Raw genomic sequence first — 21,160 nt, 5'->3', positions numbered from 1 at the left:
AGGGAACAATCTGAGGAGCTGGAGGGGCTCTACTATTGTAGTGTGCTCTGGCAGTTTCATGGGGTTACACCAAGGTGGCAATATTGGAACTTATGTCCTCAAAACAAGAACCACGTGACATGGAACTTGGCACAGACTCTGCACAGAAACCATGTACATCTCTTCCTTACTCCCCGAGAGGGAGGGTACCTGGGTGGCAGCTATGTTAGGACTCCCTGCACAAACTTGTGTATACTGTTCGGTTCCTATGGAGCTTTAGGGTGCCCTGACTCCAGTCACAAAGAGCTCTGTGATGTACCACCTCTGGGATAGATCTCATCCCCTACTCCATGGACAATTCTACAAGAAACTATTCTCCAATAGCGCTATGTTACACACAGGGAAACTGAGGCCCAGGTCTCATACAGCTAGGAAATGACCACAGTTGAATCATAGCACTCCTGGAAAGCAACACCTGGGTGTGAATCCAGCTGTATTCCTGATCAGCCCTGTGACCCCTGGCCCCTCCTCCAATCTAGACAAGTGCAGTTACCAAATGCTCAGTAGAGGGGAAGGGTCTGAGCAAGTAAGTGACAGCTTCCATCTCCATGGCTTGGCTTCCCTGAGCACATCACATGACAAGGCAGTTTATTTCTCCCTGACACCTATCCTGAGAGGGCACTGAACCATTTCATGAATGATGAAACTGAGGTCAAGAGAGATGATGGTGTGAAGCTTGGATCAAGCTCTCTTGGAACTCAGAAGTCTGGCTCCAGCTACACTTTGGGCTACTTCTGTGCCCTGAGGATACAGTGAGGGGCTGCTGTGATATATATTCTGTCAGTTCCTAAAACCCTTGTAGAAAGTAATACCAGGAGAATCTTTTGTTCTGACATTTGTTCTTTGCCCTAGAGTTCTTGACACTGAGTTGGTAAATCCCTTGGAATTTCCTGGGTGTTGGAATATCTTTTGCCTAGTGTGACTGATAGATTCTGCCAGCCTGGGGCTTAGCCACGTCTAACATGACATCTGCCCAACTTGGTGTCTCTCCAAGAGTAGCTTCTGTGTTATTGTAGTTATGGAAAAAATCTTCTTGCTTCCTTTTTGCCCATGTGCTGAGACTCCAATCCCAAGACTCCACAAAGTCCACCACCCTCAGCCCCCAGTAAATTTTCCTGCTTCCTGCTTTGTGCAGGCAGATGCTCCTTCAAATCAGCTGTTGATATGTCATTGTGCCCACCTCTCAAACTCCTCCCCCAGTCAGACCTGCTAAAAGTACTTCTGCTTCTGTGTTCTCACCCAAGGGTGCTTGTGTCTCTTCTGCAGCCCTCCTGTGCCCGCAATAAAGGTCTCTTTTCTCCTTTCTTGTTCTGTCATGCCAAAATCTTATCAGTGGTGACTCCTGGTGGGCTCCTAAAGGCACCTGGTTGTCAAGGAACTTCTACTTACCAACTCTAACCTCCAGAAAAGAAAAAGGCTGAGGGCTGAGTTCATCATTAATGGCCAAGGATATAATCAGTCGCGCCAATGAGTGCAGTTTCCACAAAAACCCAAGGACAGGTTCTGGGAGCTTCTGGCTGGCTGAACACCTGGAGGATCCTGGAGAATGGCACATCTCAAGTGGACTCCTTGCCCCTTTTCCAAAGCACATCTGTGCACCTCTTGCATGTGGCTGTTCATCTGTATCCTTAGCAATGTCCTTATAATAAATCTGTAACCACAAGCCAAGTGTTTCCCTGAGTCTTGATCAAACTTGAGGAGGGGTTCACAGGAACCCTGATTTATAGCCAGTAGGGGCTTCTAACTGGCATCTGATGTAGAAGGCCCTCGTGTGGGAATAAGCCTTTAATGATGGGATCTAATGCAACCTCCAGGCAGTCAGAAGTCAGAATTAAGTTGAGTTCAAGGACACCCTGCTGAAAATTTGATTGTTGATAAACTGAAAACTCCACATATAATCTGATGAGCAGTACACAATGTGTTGTGTGTGAATGAGAAGGAAAATCTCTCTGTCTGTCTCTCTTACACACACACACACACACACACACACACACACACACACACACACACTGGGGTCTAGGGCATCCCTCAGGGAGGCTGCCTTGCAGGGTAGGCTAGCAGAAGCTGCTCAGGCCTGACTTCTGCCATTCCTCCAGTTGCTCCATCTTTGCAGCAGTTGAATGAGCACCTCCTTGTGCCACGCACTCATGCAGGCCCTGGGAACAGATAGGAGTCTTTGTTATATCCTTCATGCCTGAGCATTATACACAGCATGTGTCCCAGTGATCAGTACCAGTGTCTGTTCATGGGCTCCTGGTGTCCCAGAGCCTCCTCTTCCCACACAGAGGGCAGAAGGAGAGGACTTGGAAATCAGCAGCCTCTCTCCACCCTCCCAAGCATGGCCTTCAGCCATGGAGCTGGAGGAGGCAGTAATGACTATGGGGAGTACGCCTGGTCTCCCAAGTTCCAGCAGGCCTGCCCACCAGGGTGGTATCATGTCTTGACAAGCTACTTTCCCTTCCAGCTCACTTCCCGAGCCCCTTATTGGGCAGATCTTCACTAAACTCTTAGTGTCCTGCTTCTGCAGGAGACCTCATCACCTGATGGCTCAAGAAAAACCAGGAGTTCCAATAGTTTTGGTGAAATGTCCTGATTTTTAAATGAACCATTTATAATTAAAAATTAAATTAAATTGAAATTTTGATATTCCTCAGAAGATACCTGTTTGAAAAACTCCTTCCGCAGATAACTACTCTTTTCTGAACTCCCATCTCTGGTCACTTGTCACCTCTACCCAGAAGCCTGTCTCCCCCGCTCTCACCATGTCAGATACCTTTACCATGCTTTATTTTCTTTATAGCACCAATCATAGCTACTCAGCTCTATTTTTATGACCCCCACCTATACTTCAAACACCGGCATTCACTTTGGCAGCACGTATACTATAATTCAAATTCCAAAGAACAGAGACTATTTTCTTTGGAACCTCCTCATAGAGGGAATGTAGGTATCTAAATGAAGGAGTGAATGTCCGTCCCTGTGGAAGGGCAGCAATACATAGAAATTTATCAGGGAACTACGGAGGTCCTACAACTATATTCAGGCATCTACACCCTTGCACTGGCCTAGAGGGCCTCCAGGGATATCAGGCAGTGATGGGCTGACATGCTGTTTTCAATGTTGACCACCGGGTGGCAGCTTCTAAGGCTAAGGAAATAAAGGTCTTGGGGAAACTCAGGAAGGCAGATTTAGGCAAAACTGGGGTGGACAAGGGATGCAGGTAACCCATACTCTCTGGGTCCTGGGCCAGGCTGGGGTAGAGGCTCTCCCAGCCTGGAGAGTCATGGCAAAGAACCTTTACAAATAGTCTTTTAGAAATATTTTATTTTGAGGAAGAGGCTTGCTAAATTGCTAGATGGGTCAAGCTGAGCTTAAATGTGTGTTCCTCCTGCCTCAGCCTCCCAGAAGACTGGGATTACAGACATACTCCATGCTCCACATAAGGACTTTATGGTTTTACTTGTGAGCTGGGCTTCCCAGTCCTCTGCCATTTGAGAATCATCAGCATAATTTAGAACTAATATACCTTAAAACCAGAATAATTATTATTTGCTTAATATTTTTCCTTACAAATACCCTTTAAAACTTAAATGAGTGTAAAAGGAAAGAGTTTTTGTGTCATTGCTGTAACAGGAACCAGAGTCACTTGCTGGACAGTACCCCTAAAATTAATTCATTACTACCATCAAGTACTTCCACTATACTCTCTGTTGCAAACTTCACCTGTGACCCGTTTAATCTCCATAACATTGTACAAGGCACTGGGGCACAAAGACTTTAGGTGACTTTCCTGACCTCACACAGCGGGTAAGTGGTAACAGAAGCTTTTCAAGTCATTGGGTTTTTCAAGAACAGTTTAAAAACTGTGCGGGAAAACAGTATCCTACTCCAGTCATGGGCATTGCTGCAGTGCTCGCAGTAACGGCTGTACCCTTAGTTCCTTAATAACCTGACCTCTGGGCAGCAAGACCATGGGGTCAGCGGTGGCCTGCTCACCCCACAGGGGTAGCTGGAGGCATTTATCCTTTTTGTTTTTATTTTTCACTTCTAAGAATGGAGCATAGGGCTTCACACAAATTAAGCAAGAGCTCTATTACTGAGCTACACCTCTGGCCCTTCCTTTATCTTCTAAAGACTGGACTTCACTCTCATGGTCTGCTGTCATACCCCCAAGAGACCTCAGGTAAATTCTAAGGACTCGGTGCCCAGAACAGTTCTGGGTGATTAGGGAGAGGCCTCAAACCCCATCTTTTCTTTCAAGTGTGGACAGGACCTATAATAAGTTGGATCCTGGCAGCACCTGGAGACCTCCTAGGCACGCCAGCCTACAGAGTGGCTTTAGGGGCCAGAAAGGACACTCTTGTGATTTCCTTGTTTCTGATACTGGAGATGGGGGCTTGGAGGAGTCATGGATAGGGCGCCTGTTTCCTTGGATTCTTGGTAATTAAGGCAGCAGAAAGGCAGGGATCACTGCCTGGAAGAGGTTTGCTCCTCCCTTTTGCACCTAAGGCAAAGCTTCTCGTTGGGTAGATGTTGGCATCTCAGGGCAAACTACAGGCCAAGCCTCACCTGCGACGGGGCTCCCTCCCCCAGTCTCCGCCCACCGTGCCGGGGTCTGTGGTCCCCTTCTGTCAGGTGGTGGCGGGAGCACGCTGTGCCAGCTAAGTGCGTGGTGAGCTGGCACGCTTCTCCCTTCTCCCGTCTCTGGCGGCCGTCGGGACTCCGGGTCGGACTCCCACGACCTAGACAGCCCTTGCTCCCCCCACCCGCTCTGTAACCTTGGTTCGCGCCGCCGGGGCGGATCCTGCCAGCCAGGGAATGGCCAGTCCTGGGCGGGTCCTAGGGCTCTGAACCACTGGCCCTTGCCCAACACAGAGGACTATACCCCCTTCCTAGGAAAGAGGCATCTGGGAGCACAGCATGGGGAGGCGGTGCTGCTGGCGGCGGCGCGGGTTGGTGGCCGCGTGTCTAGGCACTGCGTTCCTGCTCCTGTGCACCGCGCCCCGCGCTCTGCGCCTGGGTGAGTGGTTCCACCTCCCCACCCCTGACCACCTGCAGCCTGACCTCTGGAGGGGCTTGAGGGGCACTTTCCTTCTCCTCCCTGGCTGGGGAGCTGGAATGGTAGTAGAGAGGCTGGTGGGGCCCAGAAAAAGCTGGAAATGCGCCCGTCCCAGCAAGGATCTTGGGCCCCCTCCAATCCTCTGGGAGAGGTGACCATTCCAATTGTGGGTGGTGGAGGGCATTAGCCCTGGGAAGGCTCTAGCCCTGGGAAGGCTCTCCACGTGAGCTATGTGAGCAGGACAGGCACTTTGAGATGGGCAGCTTGATGTTCTGTTACCATTGTCTGGCTGTGCCTTCTCTGCACGCTGGAGCGCACTATTCCACCCTGGAAGGGCTGGGCTGGATCCACTCCACACCTGAGTGGGGGACATTGAGGTAGCCAGTCATGACTCTATGGGGCTGAGTGCCTGCTCCCAGCAAAACACTTGGGTCATCTCCAACCCTCTTATCAACCCATTTCTAAAGGAGGCATCCCTTCTCACCTCTGTTTCTGTTAGTTTCTCTCAGACCCATGGCCTGTTTCCAGTCTTCCAAGCTTGGCAGGCAACCTGGGGCAGCAAAAGTTAATCAAACTGGTCCAATCACCCCCCTCCTCTTCTCCCTCCCTGACCCTGAGCTGAAGCTCTTGACCTCAGGGGAGACAGCAGGAGCTAATAGCTGGCCTGCATGTGGGTGGCTCACTGAGAGGGGAGATGGCTTCAGGGAAAGGCCTGTCCTGCTGCAAGAGGACCCTACTGCCCATACCCTCAATGGGGCTTGGTTTCCTTGCGGCCATGTGCAGATTAGAAGATTGTGGTGGGATCTGGTTTGTAGCCAGTGAGGGCCAGAGGCCTCCTGGGCACAGGGGCTCCAGGGCCCAGAAGGAATTTAGACTTCTTATCTCAGGTAGGTGTCCTGTGCCTGTTCCTTTCGTTTTCACAGGAGTTGTCACTGTTCATTGGGCAAGGGATCACTGAAGGCTTTCAGTTCAGGCCTGGTTCATGCAGCCCTATGGATCTCAGAGGACTTTCATTTTGGGGGAGTGTTCCCCCAGGATCTGACCTAGAGTTCAGGGTCTTGGGGAGGAGGAGCACTGCCTAAACCCTGCTGTTCTCACACCCTACTTTTACTTTTGGGGGCCCCTGTGGCAGCTCCACTGTCACCCCCAGGGTCTCTACCTGCCCTTCTGCTCCCTCAGGGCAGGGCATCATGGTGACTGTGCTTGGCAATGGGTGTACCACTGCCAAGTGTGTCTGTAGGCCAGTGGTGGTGAACCTTTTAGAGCTTTCAATAATCACAAAGAGCCTGCTGTTATGTGTGTACCATAGGTTTGCCACCACTGCTCTAGGCGCTGAGAAATGGCAATGAACAAAACTCACAAATATCCCTGTCCTCACAGAGCTTATGTTTTTAATATTTCAATGACACTCTGTATCCTTTATCCCCAAGACACACCCATCAAGAGCCCTGATGGGGACACCTCAAATCCCTGCTCAGTTGGTTTGCTAAGCTAAACCCCAACCATGCCTGCCTGGCCTTTCTCTCCAGACCCACAACCATGAAAATGTTCCAAGGGCTCCTCTCAGAACTAGGCTGAGCCTCAAGTGATTTCCAGATGGCCCTAAAATTGGGCTCAGAGGAAGGAGAGTGTGGAACAGGGTGGAGCATGGGGAAAATGGCCTGTTTGCAGCAGAGGACCCAAGTTGCCTCCTTCCGAGGCTGTTTGCTGCCCTCTTCCTCCAGGCCTCATCACTGCTGTGAGAGCCCAGCATTGCCTGCTCAGGAGTAACATGGGTTAACACAGACCTTCTCCCACACTCTTCCTCAGGTGGTGAGAGGAGGGAGCCAGGAGCCTCAGGGAGGTTTCCTTCTGCAGGGCAGCCGGGTGGGTTAGTAAAAAGAGGGGGATTAGCTGCCAGATCCATAGCGGCCCACCCTGCTGCCGCCCTTCTCAGGTGCTGCTGGAAGGGTGGAGGCTCCTTCAGAGAGTGTTCTAAGAGGCCAGCTGGCAGGACGGCGGCTCAAAAGAGTAGGAACCAGAAATCCCATTTCCCAAAGGAGATAACTGAAATCAAGAAAAAAAGAAGACTTAAGCCAGGAAGTGCAGGGCTAGAATTTAAATCATCAAGTAAATCTGAAGTGCTCATCCTTCCCAGACCATATGGCAGGGACCCTGGGTTGAGAAATGAGCAAAGGAAATGACAGGCAGAGAGAGCAGCGCAGACAGAGGCGTGGAGGAGTAAGATGGTCTGTGGGTGATGCATTCTGGGTACATCTCAGGGTTCCTTGAGTGGCAGTGTGGGAGCCAGGGAGGTACTTAAGTTGGGGCCCAGTCATGAATGGATCTGGATGACAAGGTGGGAGTTGGGATGCTCTTGCTATGAGGGTCCCCTCCAGCAGTCTTGAAAGAAGGTCATTAGCACTGGCTGAGGTGCAGGGATTACAGGAAGACAAAATAGTCCCCTTCCTTAAAGAACTGAACTTCTAGAGTTGTCAGGCCACATAAAATTCAGATGACGTCAGCACTGATTAATACATTAAAAGGAGAGCAGTCACAGTAAGACATGGAGTGTAGTGCCTTTTAAAACTGGCTGGAGAGGCCTTCTTGGCAATATTTGAGTTGATGTCTGATCAATGAGAAACATCTACCTAATTCAAAATTCCTAGAAAAATGTTCCAGGCAGAGGGATCAGACAGTGCAAAGGCCCTGAGGCAGAAGAGAAGGCTAATGTGGCTAGAGCTCAGTGAGCTTGTAGGGAAAGGTGGGCATGTGTTGGAGGGCCCCATGAAGGAATCTAATGTGAGCCATGCTAGTGGAAAGCCTTGTGGGTTTTGAGATCAAGAAGGTAGGAAAATAGAAACAGACTTGTAAGGAGGTTCTAATGGCTATTCTGGGACAGCTGATGGGGGCCTGGGCTAGGCTCACTGTGATGGGGTGAAAGTAGGGGTACTGATAGTTCTAGAGCTAGACCAGATGGAATGCTACCTAAGGATGATCTGGTCAGATAAGGATTCCTTTCCAGATGGTTTGTGGGAAGGAATGTCCCTGCCTCAGGCAGGCAGATCACTCCTGACAGCCCCTTACGGGAAGGAGTGGGTCAGGGTAGATGCGGGTGGCTGCTGGCCAGGGTCCCCAGGGCATCAGTGCTGTCTAAGCCCAGCTATTCCTGCTCCTATGTCTTGCAACACTGTGACCAACTAGAACTTATTAACCAGAAACGCAGTGTTGTAATCTCTGCACACAGGCCCGGGGAGTTTCCAAATAGTATTTTCCCCTAAATCAATGACATATGTCCCTTATCCATACTCCCCTTCCTTGGCAGGGAGTGGGCGGGGGTCAAAAGTGACTTTCTTCTTTCAGGCTTATCTGGGTGTTATATTATTTGGCAAAGAAGGCCTCACCGTGTAACATTTGCAGATGTCCTGTCTGTGTCCTGGAAAGGTCCGTGTGACCTTGAGGTGCTTGCTTTGCCTCCCAAGCAGGCATTTTCTCATTAGTCAGTATAAGAGAGAACACCAGACCATAAGCACCAAGAGGATGGATAGGTTTATGTGCAGGGTGAGCTGATCCCCAACAGGCAGGACAGCTGACATCGGTGCCTGTGGTCTGGGATCAAATTATACCTGAGACCAGGGCCAAATTTGTTTCCTCAGCTGAAGAATGGGGCCAGTAATAGTTTCCACTTGATAGGAGGAAGCATGTCCACATACACCAAGTCCTGAGCACAGTGCAGGGATTGCCCACCGCAGAGTTCTGAGGGCCCTGCCATTGCGTCCTGGGCAAAGCCCCGCCTCCCTCTGCTGATGGCTATGTTTATCTGGAAGCCTCTGCCCACCTCCAGTGGCAACATGTAACCTGGGCTGTGTGCCACAAGGTATTGGGTGGTCCACACCCTAGAACCCTGGGCGGAGGCCTGCCTGCTTTGACAGTCTCCAGAACAGCTCACCCCGCACTGCTACCTGCCACTTCAAAACCAACTGTCTGCTCTGAGTTCTTGCAGAAGTGCCACTGTTTCATCTTGGCCCTCTCGGATTCTGTATGTTTCTGTCTCCTAGCCAAGGTCCCTGTCCTTCTGCATGGCTGTCTCCCTGTCCCTGTCTTGGCACTCACATTTCTCCCATCATTCCCTCTCTCCCTCCTCTTTCTAACCTCTCATTGGCTGTGTTTCTTTTTTCAAAGCAGAAACCCCATGTGGTTTCCCTGGGGCTGCTGTGGGTGACTGAAGTCATAGCTCCAGCCGCAGCCCCTTGCAGACTACAAAGACAGGGCCTTCCATCTCTCTCTTTGGCCTGCTTATCTGTGCCTTCATGCCCATGCCAAGGGGCCTGGGACCTGCAGCCCAGCAGAGGAGCAGGGGACTAATGATACAGACTAGGTGGGGTTGGGGCACTGGGAATGGTGTTGATGGGGGCCCTAGTATAGCTGTTTTGACCAACCCCGAGCTGTCTCCAGTGAGCTGAACCCAGGGATCTTCATGGCCCGATCTTCTGACCTCCCATACCCAACCATCCCCCTCCATGGCCAGCCTGTACATCCTAACAGGGCCTGAGCCCTGTGGTCTGGGTGGAGGTAGCTCACCCCTGTAATCACTGGCCACAGCTATTCTGGGCCTCTCTCTGGTGCCTATTTCTACTTACCCTCCACCCACTGGCCCCTGAAGTCTGTTGTGGTACTCACTTTTCTGTAGACTGTGGTCTGGCCAGGAAATGAGAGGCCATGGGTAAGGTGGTATTTTTGGAAAGTTAAGCATCTCTGAGCTGCGGGGCCCTGGGGTGGTCAGGCTGCTTCTCCCACCCCTTGATCACAGAGCTGGGCTGGTGACACCAGCTCTAGCTCAGCCCCAACTGTGGCCCTCAGGAGACCCCTTTACTGGTGACCTCCAACCACAGAAACACTGATTATCTGCAAAATCGCAAGAGGGACCTATTCTCTCTCCTGGTGACCAGAGGTGTCACCCTAGCATGGGGACGCGGTAGCTCAGCTTGCAGAGATTGCTACTATACTGAGGCCTGTGGCAGTGGCTAGATACAGCAGTCCCAAGACCCAGGCCTCCCCGACTTTGAGGGCCCAGCTAAATTTTTGCTCTTCCCTTTCTGCTCATTTTCTGATGATAGTGGTGTTCCTGGGACCTGTCCTGACACTAGGAGGGCAGTCATGTGTCCCATATAGATTCCCAGGTTGAGCCTGGAGGCAGAAATTCACCATTAGTGACCTCCAAGATATACGCAGGTCCTGAGCTTCCCAGAGTCTCATGACGTAGTCACAGGTGAGCTGGACCCTTGTTCCAGGGACACATGACATAGTCTGGGGTACAGAGGGGGCCTGAGGTGTGCAGGGCCCCTTGCACAAGGGGTTTTAGGTGTACCCAGCAGGGTTCTGGAGGCCAGGGCAAGGGCAGCTTTGGCATTCACTCTTTCTGCCCACTTCTTTATTGAACACATACTCTGTGCTACATGCTAGGCACTGCACCAGTGCTGTGACACTACGCTGCCCAGCACTGTTGAATATTCTCAGGCCCTACTCCAGACCCGCTGGGCCAGAAAACTTGGCATGGGGCCCGGGAAACTGTTTCAAGGCTAAAATTTGAGAACCATCAATCTAGGCCACTTTTCCAAGCATGTCAGTATATCCCATTTCCTACTTTTATTTTTACCAAGAAGGATTTTTTTTGGAACCATGCATTGAACTCACAACCTTGTATTTGCCAGGAAGGCACTTTGCCACTGAGCTATATCCCTGGCCTCCTTGAGGAATTCTTGAACATTTTCAATGAACAGCATTTTTCTCTCTACATGTGTACCTGAATTATTGAGCATCTTTTTTTATGCATCTTCTTATTCAATGCTCTTCTGAATCAAGAATAGATTAAAATAGCATTGAATATATTCAATTTATAAATTAGATTGGTATCAAAGTCTTGGATATATCTTTATTGTATTTTATTAATATATAGCTCATATTGCATAAAATTCACTTTTTATAGTGTATAACTCAGGGTGTTTTTACAAAGCATATTCAGAATTTGTGTAACTATGTAATTGCAGACATTAGCCATTGGCAGTCACCCTCCATTACCCCTTCCCCACCAGCTTCTGTAAGCACTGATCTTTCTGTCTCTTTGGATTTGCCTAGTCTGAACCTTTTGTATAAATGGAATCATATAATAGTTACCCTTTGTTTCTTGCTCCTTTCACTTACACAATGTTTTCAAGGTTCATGCGTGTTGGAATGTGAATAGTACTCCATTCCTTTTATAACCAAATAACAAACAGTCCATTTATGGACACATCACACTTTTTTTTGGCACTAGGAATATAACTCAAGACATAGCATATGCTAGGCCAGTGCTGTACCACATAGTATATGCTGGGCCAGTGCTGCCCAGTCCACCACATTTATATGATTCATTTATTGATAAATTTTCATTGTTTCAATTTTTTACTATTGCGAATAACATTGATAGGAACATTTGTGGACAAGTTTTTGTGTGAACAGGTTTTTAATTATTGAAATTATCTACTTCAAGAGTGAGAGTTCTGGGTCACACAGTAATTCCGTGGTACTTTCTTAAAGGAACTGCCACAGTTATCCATGATGACTACAGGATTTCACATTCCCATTAGTGATGAATGCATAAGGATTCATTTCTCTACATCTTTGTTACTGTTATTTTTTATTATAAGATCCTAGAAGTTTGATTTTCATTTCCCTAATGGCTAGTGATGTTGTATATCTTTTTATGTGCTTATTGGCCACTTGTGAATATTTGGGAAAATGTCTATCAAGATTCTTTGCCCAATTTTAAAATTTGGCTTGTGTTTTTATGATTTGGTTGTAACAGTTCTCTTTATATTCTGGATTCTAGTGCTTTATCAAACACATGATTTGCTATTTTTTACTCTTTTCTGTTTTTTTTAAGCTTCTTGATGGTGTGCTTTAACGTGTAAAAGATCTTACTGTTGTAGTTCAATTTATCTACATTTTTATTTTGCTGTTTATATTTTTGATATCTAAGAAATTATCACCTAAGCTAAGGTCATGGAGCTTTATGTCTTGTTTTCATTTCTTAAGTACTTTTCTCACTTTTGGAGATAGGGTCTCACTATGTACTTCAAACTGGCCTCTAATTCACTATGTAGCCCAGGCTGCCCTCAAACTCACAGTGATCCTCCTGCTTCAGCTTCCTGAGTGCTGGAATTATAGGCATGTACCATCACACTTGGCTTATGTCTATGTTTTCATCGAAGAATTTTACAATTTTAGCTTGTAACTTTTAGACCTATGATCTACTTTGAGTTAGTTTTTGTAGAAGATGTGAGGTAGTATCAAACTTCATTCTCTTGCATGCAAATATCCAGCAATGACTGTTCTCTCCACTGAACTGTTTTAGCATTAAAAATCTATTGGTCATAAAGATAAGGGTATCTGAACTCTCAGTTCTGTTTCACTGACCTACATCACAATTATCCATTGACCATATAATCCTGATTATTGTGGCTTTATAGTAAGTTTTTAAATCAGCAACTATGAATCTTCTAATTGTTCTTTCAAGATTGTTTTGGATATTCTGAATTCCTTCAATTTTCTCATGAATTTAAGAATTAATTGTCAAATTCTGAGCTACAGATATATCTTAGTGATACAGCACTTTACTAGTATGCATTTTCCCAGCATCACAGAAAGACAAAAGTCAATTTCTGCAGGAAAGAACAGCTAGAATTGTTTTTCTAAAGGAGTGGGGTACATGAAGTCGGTTTATGTTGCTCCTGCTAGTCTCAAATTCTTGGCTCAAGTGATACTGTGATATATTAAACTGATTGATTTTTTTATATGATCAGCCAATCTGGTGTTCTGGGTTAAATCTTACTTGATCACGTTATACCATATAATTCTTTTTATATGAAGTTGGATTTGGTTTGCTAATATTTCACTGAGGAATCTATGTCTTATTTAGGATATTATTTTTAATATTATTTCTCTTTCTGTGATGTTTTTGCCTGGTTTTGGTATCAGAGTAATACTGACCTCATGAGTTGGAATGTGTTCTCTTCTTCAAAGAGTTGATGAAGGATCCGTGTTAATCATTTAAACATTTGGCGTATAATTCATCAATGAAGCCATCTCATCAGGTGATATTCTTTGTAAGAATTTTTTATCACTAACTCAATGTTTTTACTTTGTGTAGGACTTCAGCCAACCTTGGGAATTTGTGTCTTTCTAGGAATTTGTTCGTTTCATGGAGGCTAATTTGTTGGGTTACAATTTGTTCATAGTATTCTCTTTTAATTCTTGTTTCTTTGAAGTCAGTAGGAATATCACTCTTTCACTTCAATTTTTAGTGATTTTAGCCTTTTCTTTTTGGTCAGTCTAACTAAAAGTTTGCCAATTTTGGTGATCTTTTCAAAGACTGCATTGGATTTCCTTAGTTCATTAATAAATATAGTAATTTTCAGGAAAAAGATGATCAAGAGGCTTATAATCTATATATACTAAAAATACTACTGAGACTACACATATTCCTCAACTTATGATGGTGTTGCATCCTAATAAACTTATGGTAAATTAAAAATATTCTAACTAGGAAATGCATTTAACATACCTACCTTACCAAATGTCACAGCTCACAGGCATACACTGCAGAGCTCTCACTGCTTCCCCTTAGGATCACATGGCTGTGGCTCAGCATTTCACTCAAGAGGAGCATACTGGAAACTTCCAGCCAGGAACAGATCCAAATTCGAAATTCAAAGTATGGTTTCTACTGAATAGTTTTCATACCATTGTAAAGTAGAAAAATAGCAAGTCACATCATTGTAAGTCAGAGACTATCTACTACTACTATTAAATTAATAAAGTTAAAATGACTTTCTATAAGACAAGTTATCAGAGGACAACTTATCCGTAGACTGATTTTTCTATAGTTTTAGGGAAACTGAGGTATGCAGCAGTGAGACAGGTAATTTCCATGCGCACAGAGGATTCAGTCCTGGTGGCTAAACCTTCCTTTGGCACAAGGATGCACATACCCTGGCAGGGGAGGTACAGGCTTTCCAGGAATCCACAGTGGTGTCACAGAACCCAGTAATCTATTATTTAGAAAACTACAGCCTACCTGCACCTGCTTCACCATTCCTCAGCCCTTCCTGGCTGCCCACACCCAGGACCTGGAGTACTGGCAAGCCAGCCAGACTAGTGAGTCCCATGGAGGTGGCAGAGGTGGGCATGATATGAGGGGATGGAAGAGGGCACACAGAGGAAAACTGAATTCCAGAACTGGGTCAGATGTACATCAAGTGGAAAGGCTAAACTCTATTGGTTCAAAGCTAGCTCACCTGATACAGTGGTGACACTTCTATCCTTGTGTTCCACAGCTTTTGAAAACAGGGCCCTCGGCTCCATCTGGTTTGGTGGGGAGAGGAGGAGTCCTTTGCAGATGCTCTACGACCTGGACCAGGTAGGTGGATAGACCCACTCAAGGGATGCCTCTCTGTCACCCCAAGCTAGTGAATCCAGAGCTGTATCTGCTGTCACATGGCTGAATTCCACAGTGGAGCATGGGGGAGTTTCACTATCAGCATCACCACACCAGGGAGTAACAAAGACACATCCTGGGGGTAAACTGGGGAGCCTGGAGTCTACTCATGTCATTCCTCCCACCTGAGGCCACCCCATATGGCAGTACTATTCTACATGTTTTAGGCCATAAAACAGAGTAAAACAGCCAAGTGTGGTAGTGCGCACCTGTAATCCTCGCACTCTGGGAGACTGAGGTAGGATATAAGCATCTAGGCCTAGCATCTGCATCTTAGTGACTTATCAAGACCCTGTCTAGAAAACTAAAAAGTGAAAATGGCTAAGGATGTAGCATCATGCAAAGAGCTTGGATTTAAACCCTAGCACTAGAAAAAAAGTAAAACAGACCTGTGCCTGTCCCAGGAGTCCACAGATGACAACTGTAGTAATTAAGCTAATCTCTATTTTAGTATATGCTACAAGAAGGAAATATGCACAGAGTCCCCATCTTTCTATTATGTTAGTCACAAGCAGATGGACCCAGTAGCACATTGGTTTGTGCACTAAGTCCTGCTGGGATTACATCATCCTTCAACACACACACACACACACACACACACACGCACACTGGGCAGATGCTCCTTGATTTAGGAAGCAGTTATGTTGTGAGAAATATCATAAGTGGAAAATTTTGTAAGTTTAAAATGCATCAAATGCACCTAAACCTCCTGCACATCTCAGCAACACAGCATTGTGTAGAGTATGGTTATATCTCCTCATGATTGCAGGGCCAACTGGGATCTGGCTCCTCCCAAGGTCAGCTAGCAAGGAAGCAGGAGGCCTGGGAGGTAGGTAGATGGCTGACACTTTCTGCCACAAGAACACAAGGAGTTGTCTGAAGGCTGAAAGCAAATTGTGGCTGTAGGGCCCTGGAGTACACACAGCCTTCTCCTGGTACCTTGTGGAGCCAGGTGCCCGCGAGGCCACTCCTGGGTAGGGGAACAGGATTTTCCAAATCCTTCATGTCCTTCATAACCAAGGCCAAACTTGTGATTCACGGTGAGATTGTGAGACTGTGACAAAGTAACGTAATGAATGTGATGGGGCAGTCAAGAGCACAATACAAAGCAGGTCTCTCTGTCTCAGTCTTGGTTCTCCTTAAAGGTGACTATGTCTCTGTGTGCCCTTCCAGACATGTTTTAGATCTCTCAGTAGTGTCAGGTGCACTGTTAGAGGGTTCATTACCTTCTCCAAAATCTCACATAGACATGTATCCCGCGTCTCTCTGCTTTAACTTGCATTGTGAAGAATTCAAGCGCATAAACAGATACTAACATAAGACTAGCCAAGTAATCCCTACATTCTCACCACTCTTTCCCATCTATGGTTGTTCTGAACCAAAATACAGCCTTGTAGATTCTATGACTGTATCCATCATCTCTCTAAAGGAAGAACCCCTCCACCTAGCCTTGCTGAAACCTTTTCTATTTTTTTTACTGCTCCTTTAAAATATAAGTGATAAGCCCAGTTCTGTACTTTAGGTTCCCCTTTTCCTGTATCATGGATGCTTTCAGGTACTTTTACAAGCATCAGAAGCAGGCGTGCACACATGTATGAGAGCATACACTACACATTCCACACCTTACCGATGCTAGATGGTCTTATGCAGCCACAGGGTCTGGGGCTCCACCACTTCAACCACTGCTCTGGCCTTTTCTGAAGTGAAAACACCCCAAAGGCTTTGTTCTTAACTGAGAAACAACTCACCATAAAATACACACTTGTCAAATGTTCGGTTCAGTGGTTTCTTTGTATTTTTACAAAGTTGTGCACCCATCACCATTATCTAATCTTAGAAAATTTGCATCATCCCAAAAGATACCCTTTACCTATTTGAAAACACTGCCTTCTTCATTCCCCCAGTCCTTAAAACTATTAACTTTTTATTTCTATAGATTCACCTATTCTGGCCATTTCCCGTAAAAGAAATCATTTAGCATTTGACCTTTTGTGTTTGGCTTTTTTCACCTAGAATATTGCTTTCTGAGGTTCACCTATGTTGAAGGACAGATCAAACCTCTATTCCTTTGTAATGGATGGATAATACCCACTGCAGGACTATAGGACACTATTCACCCTTTGATCAGATGGTGGACATGTGGGTTGTTTCCACATTTTGGATAGTAGGAACAATGTTATTAATGTTCACTTATAAGTATTTGTGTGCCATGATTTTATTACTTTAGGATGCTTATCTAGGAACGGAACTGCTAGGTCATATGCTTAATTTTGGGGGGAACTGCCAAATTACTCTTCTTAGCAGCTGTACCTCTTTATGGTAGCACCAGCTATGTATACAAGTTCCACTTTATGTCCTGACCAGTATTTGTCACTGTCTTTTCTGTTCTATCCCGAAGTCTTTTTAATACAATTTAAATAAGTTAAAACTACTTTTTTTAGTACTAGGGATAGACCCTAGAGGCTTGGCACAGAGTTACATCCGATTTGTTTTTTGATTGTTATTTTGAGGCAGTGGCTCGCTAAACTGCCCTGCTGGAGCTTGATCTTGTGATCCTCGTTCCTTAGACACCCTGAATGCTTGAATTACAGTCATGCAGTTTCCCTCTCTATAAACAAATAGAGTTACCAATCTTACACAGCGTCCTACTTTTAGTAAACTGTGTGCAATTCGTGCCAGTAGTTATATTGAGCCTACTGATGTCATACTCTATCTGGGTATATTCAGACATTGTCACAATTCATTTTCGCTTTCCTCCCAGTGCCCCGTGATATATCTAGCACACTTGATTAATAATATCCTTCACCGCACCTCTTCAGCTTAGATTCCATTTCTTTGAAACGGAAGTATGGGACAGGGCCTTGGGCCCCAAACTACTATGACTGGTGGCAGCTCTGGTTTCAAATTCAGACACCCTGCCCAATTCCTACCAGTCCCTTAGTGCATCACCCAATACAGAAGCAGAGCTCGGGGGCTCCCCCCAGTGGCCGGCGAAGCGCAGGGCCAGCACCTCTGACGAAAACCTGTGTCTCCTCCCTGTGGCCTGCAGAACCCGAGCTCACCCCTGGCAGAGGTGCACCGACAGCGGCGCGACCTTCTCCGCCGCACTTGCAGCCGCCTCACGCGTCGGCAACACCTGCTGCGGCCCGAGGACTTGCGGCACGTGCTGGTGGACGACGCGCACGGCCTGCTTTACTGCTACGTGCCCAAGGTGGCCTGCACCAACTGGAAGCGCGTGCTGCTAGCGCTGAGCGGCCGCGGCCGTGGCGACCCCCGCGCCATTCCCGCGCACGAGGCGCACGCGCCAGGCAGCCTGCCCTCGCTGGCCGACTTCAGCCCCGCCGAGATCAACAGGCGTCTGCGCGCCTACCTGACCTTCCTGTTTGTGCGCGAGCCTTTTGAGCGCCTGGCGTCTGCCTACCGCAACAAATTCGCGAGGCCCTATAGCGAGGCCTTCCAGCGGCGCTATGGCACGCGCATAGTGCGGCGCCTGCGCCCCGGCGCACGCCCTGACGCCCTGGCACAGGGCCACGACGTCCACTTTGCAGAATTCCTGGGCTACCTGCTGGATCCACGCACTCGGCGCGAGGAGCCCTTCAATGAGCACTGGGAGCGCGCCCATACGCTCTGCCATCCGTGCCGCTTGCGCTACGACGTTGTGGGCAAGTTTGAGACACTGGCGGAGGACGCCGCCTTCGTGCTGGACTTGGTGGGTGAGTCGGGCCTGAGTTTTCCGGCGCCGCCACGGCCCAAAGCGGCTGCTGTACGAGACCAAGCTGCACGCCTCTTCCAGGACATCAGCCCTTTCTACCAGCGGCGCCTCTTTGACCTCTACAGGATGGACTTCCTGCTCTTCAATTACTCAGCCCCTTCCTACCTGAGGCTGCGTTAGTGGCAGGGGTGTTTTCCTAGAGTGTTGGAGATCTGAGGTAAAACAGGAGAATGTCCATTTTGGACAGGACATAAGATATACAGGTGCTCCTGCCCCAAAAACAGCTGTTTTGAGAACCTCTAAACACATATGTCAGTGGCAGCCCACTTGGGCACAGGTCATACCTCATTGGCCTTGGGGACAGCCCCTCTCAGTGACCATGCCTGCCTCTGCCTGTGGCTTGATGCCTGTTACTTTTATCTGCTCCAGGTGACGGGCACCCCTCAGCTCTTCTGGGTGGGCAAAGACTCTGCAAACCATTTTGGGAGGCTGTGAGAGATCAACCTTGTGGGCAGTGAGTGTGCCCCTGAGCATGTCAATGATGAACTCAGCAGAGGGTGACGTCTGGCTACATATGGTCTACGAGCATCACCTATCCTTCACCTATCCTGGAAAGGACAGACCTGGCCAAGGAGATAAGCCCCCCCTGCTCATCCCTCCCTACCTTGGGTTTCAGTCTTAAGGATGCTAGCTCTTCCTGTGTGCTCACAGAGCCCAGTATGCAGTATGATGCTAGGGTATTTTTTTTTAAGGACTTAGTCATGTTTTAAAAATAAACGTTTTGTTACTTTTTGACTTTTTGGTTTCTCCTTTATTGTGCCATTTGCTCTGAGGGCATGAAGCTGCCAACTCTTGGACAACTCTTTGAGTCTTTGGGCCTGTTTTCCCATGTGGCCAAATGGCCTAAGAATGCTAGATGGTTACGAAGATCAGAGGAGAGTGAGCACAAGACCTGGCAAACCTCCACAGAAGCCCACGGTGGTGAGGGGCTGTATATGTGGAGGCGTGGGTAAGGCTTGTGCTTGTGTGAATGGGGGAGGGAGGTCGTTAAATGACTTAGTGGTACAATGTAGTGCCAACCTGAAGAAAATGTAACCTTTCACTCTGATCTGGGCTAAGAATGCAAGACTAAAGTAGCTCAACCAAGTCCTGTGCCTTTCACTAGCCCCCACGTTCACATGAGTGTGTCTGTAGGTGTGAGTGTGAGTGTGTGTGTTGGGCTACTTGGCAATGAGGATCATCTGTTCTTTTAGCTTTGGAGAGACAAGGGGCCATGGGAATTCCTGGGGAGAAATCAAATATTCCTTTAGCAACATTCTGAATACAGTAAGTCCCTGATTTATAAGCAAGTTCTGCTCTGGGAGAACTCCCTAAGTTGGAATTCATTGGTAACTTGGACAAAGTGAGTCTTAGACAGATTTGACGTGCATATACAATGTATATTGCTTTGTGCTTCTTAGCAGCCCCCTTCATAGTACCACTGTTTTTTCCTCTAGCTTCCAGACATCCTGGGCTCCGATTGAGCACTATACTACTGTATACCATTGTACTGTACACAGCAGCACAACCCCAATGATGTAGACACATGTGCTACTTCCTCAATTTGCTTGCATCTGCCAATGTTTGTAATGTGAGGTCTGTATCTGTGCAAGTTGATGATTTGAAGGTTGGTAAATTGAGAACTTACTGTATATGGTGTGCTTTTTCAGTTTCTTTGGGCTTACTAGTCAGAATGCCAGGAGTTTGGCAAGAATAGGGCAGGGTGTGCTGGTGATTTTAAAAAACAGAGGTCAGAAATAACTGAGGAAGCTTGACTGATGAGGCCGGACCCTCACTCTAGAGGCTGGCATGACCAGAAGCAGCCACTCAGTCACATTACCAAGTTCTCCTGGCCTTTGCTTATCCTATCAGGGACTTGCCTGAGACCTTCAGTATGCCCTTCTGAACTGCCTCAGAAGTATATTTAGGGACTCTGCAACTGTGGGTCAGGAGTGCTTGACCCATGAAGTCACTGCTGCTCCACTAAATGAAGATTTCCTCCCACCTGGGGCCCTGTGGAGGGAAGCAGAAAGCCGAGACCCCTACACTATTATCAGGGATCTTTGGGGCACAGCCTTGTACCTTGAGCCTACCTGAGAAGGATGGAGCTGAAAACTTCCACACTGACAGGGGCCACTGTATTTGTTAGGAGCTCCTTGGTCCTCACAAGCTGTGCTGCAGGTCACTGTGTACTCTGTGGTTACACACCTATGTCAATGTCATGCATCCGTGTTCTCAGCTCTCAGCTCCCATATGGCCCCTAAGGAGGCCTGTGTGCTGAGGATGACACCAGCTATATGTTTCACAATTAGCTGTCTCCTTGTACTCTGCCATCTTCCCCGTGCTGATACTTTTCACACACACACACACACACACACACACACACACACACACACGCTCCCATGAGGTGACTACTTGACTTTACTCCCGTGAATGTCTCCCTCCACACAGACATTGCAGACATCATAACACGCACTTGGCTGTACCTGTCACCATCCAGCCCTGTAGCCTCTGGTGTATATGCAGGGGCCACATCCAGGCCTTCAAAGACAGAAAGGAGCTTGGGCAGTTCTGTAGGCTTTTCCTTCCACACCCTATTTTGTGAGTTCTGCCTACTCTGGCTGTCCTCTGTCCTGTTTCCTCTCTCACTGGTGCCAGAACTTCTGTGCCCTCACAGATTGCAAGCTGGCCATTGCCCTTGAACTGTACAGTACTCTGCTAGGGCTATGTGTGACCTGAGAAAGACAAGGTCACCTACACATGGACAAGTCAAGACAGTGGCCAAGTGGCTTTTAAT

General features: G+C 47.5%; 1 protein-coding gene across 1 annotated transcript; it reads left to right on the top strand.

Moving 5' to 3' along the window:
* Positions 1–4,861: 4,861 nt before the first annotated feature.
* Chst13 (carbohydrate sulfotransferase 13) lies at positions 4,862–19,119 on the top strand. Its single transcript, XM_003473430.4, has 3 exons — positions 4,862–5,059; positions 14,452–14,534; positions 17,662–19,119. Exons 1-3 carry the CDS (start codon positions 4,960–4,962, stop codon positions 18,502–18,504), a joined length of 1,026 nt encoding a protein of 341 aa, XP_003473478.1. The 5' UTR covers positions 4,862–4,959; the 3' UTR covers positions 18,505–19,119.
* Positions 19,120–21,160: the final 2,041 nt, after the last annotated feature.

Source organism: Cavia porcellus, unplaced genomic scaffold, assembly GCF_034190915.1.
Source record: "Cavia porcellus strain 051 isolate PalLab524CR breed Dunkin Hartley unplaced genomic scaffold, mCavPor4.1 scaffold_13, whole genome shotgun sequence".
In the NCBI taxonomy this organism is placed as follows: Eukaryota; Metazoa; Chordata; class Mammalia; order Rodentia; family Caviidae; genus Cavia; species Cavia porcellus.
The sequence above is the reverse complement of the archived record's forward strand: the minus strand, read 5'-3'. Positions and strand labels throughout refer to the sequence as shown.